The sequence below is a fragment of the Diadema setosum genome, chromosome 15 (assembly GCF_964275005.1).
Source record: "Diadema setosum chromosome 15, eeDiaSeto1, whole genome shotgun sequence".
NCBI lineage: Eukaryota > Metazoa > Echinodermata > Echinoidea > Diadematoida > Diadematidae > Diadema > Diadema setosum.
This window is the reverse complement of record NC_092699.1, coordinates 3,867,241-3,874,824: the sequence shown is the minus strand read 5'-3', so window position 1 is coordinate 3,874,824 and position 7,584 is coordinate 3,867,241. Positions and strand designations below refer to the sequence as shown.

Here is a 7,584-nt window from a genome sequence, read left to right as displayed (position 1 = left end):
GTACGTTTGTTATAGCGACACCAACGATGCCATTGATATCAGTGTCAATCAAAATAATCTAGTAATTCAAATGATCTACGTATCTCGTCACCTAAGGCTTCCAGTAGAACTGGAATCGTTACATGAAACCTGAGTTGGGTGTTGTTGGTCCGTCCAATCATTAAAAAAAAAACAAAAAAAAAAACACGAAAATGACACCACAGAATGTTATTTAAATTGTTGTGACAAAACGACTGGCAAGTGAGGCTTTTCATCTCTTTTGCGAATTAACATCTTTGAACAATCTAAAAGCGTTGAACTGATTGTCAAGGTAATATTCTTGAATTTTTATGTGACGTCATCGCAAGTAGAGCATAAATCTTAAAGCAGTATCGTTAAAGATGTCGTAACGAAAAGAAACATGACAGAGTTTGGAGAAGACAAAAATGAACTGTAAAACAAACGCAAGTGAGAGAATAAAACTGTGACTGTCACTAACCTTTTTATCAATTGATGATTCTTCATAACCCCCCTCCCTCCCCCATAAAACAAACAAACAAATAAAACAGATAAAAAAAAAAACATCGCTGATGACAAATGTCATTGGGTAAATGTTAAAAGTCAGACACTTAATTAGACCTTAGACGCTAATTTGATGGCAGAGGGAGTTAATGACGAAAGAGCGCCCGCTAACGTTCAAAACCGCCCAGATGGCAAGTCTTGCTTTTTATGGCTGTGGTTACAGTCATGACTCTAAACGTTGACAAGTTTTTGGAAAGTCCTCTACTAACTACTGATGGAAAGTCGTGCTCCATGTTACCAGGAAGATTGATGGATTTTTTGATTCTGTGTTTTCCGCATAACAAGACCAGACTTCAAATTTTCACGCTTCAAACTTTCTACCCTATTTCTAGAAATTTGAACTACTAGATTCCATTTCAACTGCAAATGTGTTGCTAGTTTGGGGTTTTTATTTTTTTTTTTTTTCGGACAGTCATTGTTCTGTTAGCCATACCCTTTTCACCCCCCCCCCCCATCTTCTCTCTCCCCTATCCCCTCAACTTGCACTAGATGATGAAAGCTCTTGGTAGAATGTATACAATAAACGATGGCGTATATTAACTCTTTATGTGCCACGTTCGCACGTCCGACTCAGTCGACGGCGCGCCAACTTCGCATATTCTGCTCAACAAACAAAGCCGCCAAAACCGATCAATAAATCGCTAATCACTGCTAATCCCGCGGTACAATGAGAGCGTTTCTCGTGCTTTTGTTCCTCTCATATACGGCTTGCATTCTATGTGGTGATCGACTATCAAGTGGTGTTCTAAACTAGATTTGCTCGTACATTCTAAGTTTCTGTCACGGCTTTATGTGCAAAAAACATGCCTTTACAGTAATGTAGCAACTGGTCATTCAAAAGAAAAATTGAAAATAAGTTCTTCATACAATTTATGTCGAAACAAAGCTTGGCATTCCTCTTTAAATTTTCATACTATTATGCCTATCTTAACGGAAATTTGTAGAAGTTATACAAATTGGAAAACAGAATTCTTTCTCAAAGCATGACTACCTTCGCGTCTCAGAATAACGTGGCACACAGGGGGTTTCTACCATGGCACATAAAGAGTTAATAGGAAAGAAACCATCAACCGTCATTTTGCCTTGGCTTCAATTTGACTGTCTGTCATCCTTACTCCTTCCTAGTCCGTGGCAGTTTAAAATTCATGAATTCTATGGTGTGCTTCCATACCTGGCAAGCAACATGTTAAGACACTGATACAAACAACTGAAGAAAAGGATTTCCAGTTTGCCCTCTCGTCGATGACGAAATTGTCGTCAATGACTACAGGAGGTCCAGGTGTGTTCAGAGGCTGTCGTTCAACCCATTAAAGTTGTCCCCTTGACGGTCGACCAGCGCGAACTGCATCACCACGGCGTCGTGGCCGCCCGCGGTCACGAGCTGGTGGTCGCCGCCGTGCAGGAACTGGATGGCCGTCACGTGTGAGCTGTGGTGCTTTATGTCCATCGATCGAGCCTATCACGTCCAAGACACCAAGGAAATCAAGGGTTATTGATTAAAATTGTCTAGATTTTTTTTTTCTAAATTTCCCGACTACTCTTATTACAATGATATTCAGTTATTATGATGAATGAAACTCCTGATATACATACATGCAGACATAATAGATTCATAAATTGAGTGGGTACCTCCACTTTTTTTCGCAGAATGTATGTCTGTATGAAAAATACCTAACTTTGTAATGATTATTGACAAATGTTATTCTTTGCTATCTATGTATCATTCCTTATCAAACGCATGTCGAATCTATATTTTTTGTACATTCTGTTGAAAAAAGTGAAAATAAAACCTTTGAAATGAATTGAATTGAATAAATTCAAAATTATGCCAGTGTACGGACTGGTTATAACGACCGCTTTCATAAGTTTATGATATGCAACATATCTATGGGGATTTTATCACATTCAACATTAAGTGTAAACGAAAAAAAAAAGTTTAATTCGCTAATCCCACTAAGATTTTGCTGTAACTACTGGTAAATTCACAGTCGTTGTGACGTCACTGGTGTGCTTTATCATCCGCTTAGTTTCGTGGCTTTTATGGTTTTAATTCATATCTCCACCCTTGCCCCGAGCCCTTGCCAAAAATAATATATATACATATATACTATTCCACATACTCAAGAGTAAATCGTACCTTGACAGAGACGCAGGGGTATTTGTATGTGGAGATTGCCCCCAGATTGTCTCCAGCCACCAGGATCCTGTTGCTAGGCGACCTCGCCACCGCATCCACATCCGTTCCCTTGTCTCGCTGCGGCCAGATGCCTGGAAAAGAAAGGGAGAAACAATGCAAACACTGACTGTAATGTTAGAATGAACACATTTTTGTGACTTCTATACCTTACTGCTAAATGACAGCAATACCGTATTCAGTAACTGATCCTTCTCCGTAGGCTTACTGTGTAGGAAAGCATACAGTTATCGATTTGTAACTGCCACAGGTTTTACCTTTAATATTTTTCTCACTTTCGGCTCTGTTTGTGTCGACTATACCGAAACCATGTCCTATAATGGATCAAATAATCCTAAGTACCATTCCTACTCTGTTTAGTTGGTAATACTGTCACCTCACGTGTATCCAGTGTGAAAATAATTTCTTGTCATTGCTTCTTGTGGACAGTAACAACTCATTTCACTATCCCTTGTATGGACCTTTCTTCGGGGACTTTTCTTTTTTTTTTCTGGAGGGGAATGTGACATTGAAAAATATGTTGTTAAATGCATGTTTAAGTTCATGCACCTTGGATAATTGTCCCTCGGAAATGACATAAAATTTGACGTGGGTGAGAGAGTCACAACTCACTCATGTAAAAGATCCCTCTTCATTTATTCATCACAAAGGGCAGGCATGGCAGGGTGCATAACCCGGTGAAGGGTCTGCCTCACAACAAACTGGAGCCCATGGAAAACCAGCGGGTGCAGCTGAATAAGGGCTATCCAGGCATCTTCACCGATAGAAAATGAAAGAAGCAATCAATCAAACAAACAAACAAACAAACAAACAAACAAACAAACAAACAAACAAACAAACAAACAAACAATCGCATGTGTGTTTGTAATACTATTCTTACCCATTACTGCATATCCCAGAATGCAGCTGTGTGTGTTCCATTCCACGTCCCTCGTGATGCTATTCTTAACCCTCTGCATGCTGTCTACGTCCCCTGTAGGTATGAAATAATCGTCATTAAACATCATTAAAAAGAACCCACCAAAACGCGTTTTCACTGTTGTCATTCTTTTTTCTGTGTGTGCATTTTGTAATTTTGGTCGCACACATTACATGTATCTTTATCGACCGTCAGCGAGGTATGTGAGTATTTTGAGTTTTTAGGAGCTCTGCCTGCTATCAGTCAGTTATCCAGTACAGGTGTATCTGTATCTAATTGTAATGGGCAATGTTAACAATGACAACTTGATATAGTGCGTGTGTGTACATTCATTTTTCCTGCTCTTTTTCATGGATGTAAACCTAATGACATGTGCGTACACTGAATATACGTGTTTAACGTGGAAGAGTGTGCCAGTGTATAATTTCATATACACTTGTAGGTGAAAAAAATGAAGTGAACTTGAACTGAATAGTATTAAATTTCCATACGACGAACACACAATTACACAAAAGCATTTTCAGAGAGCAAATTTGTGTAACAACGAATGTTATGAACAAATTAAGAGAACAGAACATTGTTTTGTATGTAAGCCGCTACGGACGTTGTTGGCAGCGTCTGTTGTTGCTTCACTTACAGAAGAGGAGATCATAATTCCCGGAGACGCTCTGGAGGTAGGCACCGTCAACAGACCAGTCCAGGTGGGTGACGAAACTGGCATGACCCTGCAAAATGAACAAGCCATTTATATCAGAAATTGAGAGTGGGTTTAATCTTTATTTTAGACGCATCTAAACTCCTTCCTTCTCATCCTCCTCCCATCTGACTATACTTTCTTCTTCTTCTTCTTCTTCTTTTCGTCCTCCTGTTTCTTCTTCTTATCTTCATCTTCGCCTATGTACATTCTCCAGATCATTCCTATAGATTTAACAATTTCGGCGCGTGTCTTTTTTTTTTCCATCGATCTCATTCTCTCTCTCTCTCTCTCTCTCTCTTCCTAATAATTGTGTACAGTACTTAGTGTTGAAGCATTTATTTAGCACCAAAATATATCAGCAAGAACACCTTGCGATAACGTGTTTTTTTTTTAATCGTTCATACACATTCCTTGTACGACGGCTTTGAAAGCGTTATTTATTTCGATTATAATTCTCTTGCTGTGAGTACACCTATTCCTAAGTGTATCTCGTGAATATCCTCTTAGAAGAAAAAAGTTATTTCGTTTCGCTTTTTAAATGAACAGAATCGAAATCATAATAAGAGGTTTGATCAGATGCGAATAAGCAGCAGATTATTTTGTTTTTGTCACGTTGCGCTTTTGAGAAGATGTGAGTTCACTGACCTCCAGTACCCCCAGCTTCCGGTAGACTTGACCCTCGTCCATGACAGAGAAGACGTAAATGAAATGATCATGTGACCCGAGAGCAAGAAGAGATCCGTCTGTGGAAATGTCATTATATTTATCAAATGTATTCGATTATCATTTTCATTCTTAGGCATTGGTGAATACACATCTCAATGTCAATTTTACCCATTTTCATATTTCTCAAGAAATTGATAATATAGGTATACAACAGGTACAATTACATGACAAAATACAAATTACATGAAACTTTCACCCGAATTTATAACTGCCTCCACGTAAAAATGAACATAAATATTCTGCTCTGTGAGTAGTATTGGACAACTATTTTACAAAGTAGGAGAAATATGAAACAAGATTGCCGTTAAGCTAGGAATTACAGTAGAACTGATCATTCCGCTGTACATTAATTCATCCTTCTTTATAATCTTTATGCAGTTACTTAATCTTTACTGCTATGTATTGTATCTCTCATTGCGTTAATTTATCGATCTAATGATAATGATAATACATACATACTTACAATTTCTATTGCGCCATTCTCCACTCTGATTAAATGCTCAAGGCACTTTACATCAAAACCAAAAGACTGAAAATGCATACACCATAATCTACCAGTTTATCAAGCTATATTCATTACATCAACACACCATCGGGTCTTTGGGGAGTATAATGGACTTTATATATATATATATATATATATATATATATATATATATATATATATATATATATAAAGAGGCGTATAGCACTTAAAAATTGTGAAATCCTAGTTGACATACTAGTTAGCACACTCAACCTTGTCTATCCTGTAATACCCTTACCCGCCGAGTACTGGATGACGTCAATTTGTTCCTTGCCGACCTGCACCGAGCTCACATGCATACCGTCGGTGGCGCTGTGCACCATGAATCGCCCAGCAGTCGTGCCCACGGCCAGCACGCTGCCCGTCGGGTTGAAGGCACAGCACACGCAGCATTTCTGTGTAGACGTCAAAGGTTAGGCGAGTCAGGGCACAGGGTATCCACGTGCACAGATTATATAGTTTTACTCTCGGAAGTTTTAACACGGTATCGTTTGTCCATCCTATCCTGTAGATGGGTATTATATTTTGGTCAACTATCAGACGAGTGATAAGAAAGACCGCATCCTTAATTTCATAGAAATGCAAATCTTACCCAACTTATGAAGTGCTTGGTATTAGTTTGGTTTTCAGAAATCCTCAAATTATGAATAAGATTTTCATCAATCGAATCGTCCAAATGTAATTGCAAATCCATTCATTCATTTGTTTATTTATAACATAGAAACATGACCGGTTGTCTACACTTGAAATCAACAATCTTCAATCTTGCGTGTTAAGTCGTCACCTTTAAGATGCCTGCATGTGGAAATTGCTATATAACTTATGCATAATATAATGCATCCGGGTCCTATGGGGAACCAACCAGGTAAGGTAAAGGTCACTCACCTCTGCATGTACCTTCCAGAGCACCTTGTGTGCATCGGCTTTCCACGTAATGACGTACTGGTCGTAGCCCGCCGTGGCAAAGATGGGTTTTGTGGGATGCGCCGCCAACGACCAAAGTTCTTCACTGTGACCCTGTGCAGTGACGAAAGTATGATAAGAGGGTTCAGCACCAACTGTCTTATGAAGATGTGAACATACGAATTTTTGCTTATCTGTTAGATTGTATATTCGTTTGTTTTCCGCTGTGGTCTGTCCTCTCTATGCGAATAGAAGAATGTGTCTAGCTTCTATTTTGATTGCAGTATGCTTTTTTTTTCGTGTGTGTCATGTCTGTTGATTGATTTTGTTGTTGTTGTTGTTGTTGTTTTGGACTGTTGTACATTTTAGTTCGTCTATATTGAGGGACACTGAGTAGTGTGCATGACAAAATAATACACGGAATAAGAAGAGAGAAATCAACTTTTTACGGAAAAGTTTTGATTAATCAAATGAATGGAGGCTTAACAAACTTACAAATATTGCTGTGACAAAAGAAAAATAAATCCCGAAATAAACTTATTGAAAAAAAAAAGAGTCGACTACATGAACGACAGAAAGATTTCGTCAGTACTAACTGAAAGGTGAACGGCTGCTTGTATTTGTGTCACGTAGGTATGTATTTCTTCATGTCTTCAAAGTTATGAGCAAGCATCGATGTTACTTAAATCTTGATGTAATTCAGACAACCAGGACGTGCATCACAAGAAAATATCTAACCAACCTGTAGAACGTATATGAATTTCGTCTGTAGTGACCCCTCCATGATGTGATTCCGGGTCGTTCCTATGACGATCTTTCCGTCCGGACTACCCGGGTTGACAGGCGCGATGGTCCGGATGCCGCCCGCACTGTCGGGGAACTGAGAGGGCGAAAACATAGATTCGGTATAACGATTTGAATTACCGTGATTGAACTGAGTGTGGTATCAAGATGACGAGAAATTAATGCGACGGTGTAACATTGTCAACACTACGTATCTTCATACGACCCAAGTTTTCTAATACATGTAGGCCTATATCTCGATAATTGTAAAGATT

General features: G+C 38.8%; 1 protein-coding gene across 1 annotated transcript in view; it reads right to left on the bottom strand.

The window, feature by feature from the left end:
• Positions 1–1,846: 1,846 nt before the first annotated feature.
• LOC140239179 (echinoderm microtubule-associated protein-like 2) overlaps positions 1,847–7,584 on the bottom strand; it is a 50,464-nt gene continuing 44,726 nt past the window's right edge. Inside the window, exons 15-22 of the mRNA XM_072319061.1 lie at positions 7,269–7,406; positions 6,509–6,640; positions 5,862–6,018; positions 5,017–5,114; positions 4,312–4,399; positions 3,636–3,728; positions 2,699–2,829; positions 1,847–2,017 (exon numbers count right to left, since the gene is read on the bottom strand). Coding sequence (XP_072175162.1) covers positions 1,847–2,017; positions 2,699–2,829; positions 3,636–3,728; positions 4,312–4,399; positions 5,017–5,114; positions 5,862–6,018; positions 6,509–6,640; positions 7,269–7,406 — 1,008 coding nt within the window. The remainder of the gene's footprint in view (positions 2,018–2,698; positions 2,830–3,635; positions 3,729–4,311; positions 4,400–5,016; positions 5,115–5,861; positions 6,019–6,508; positions 6,641–7,268; positions 7,407–7,584) is intronic.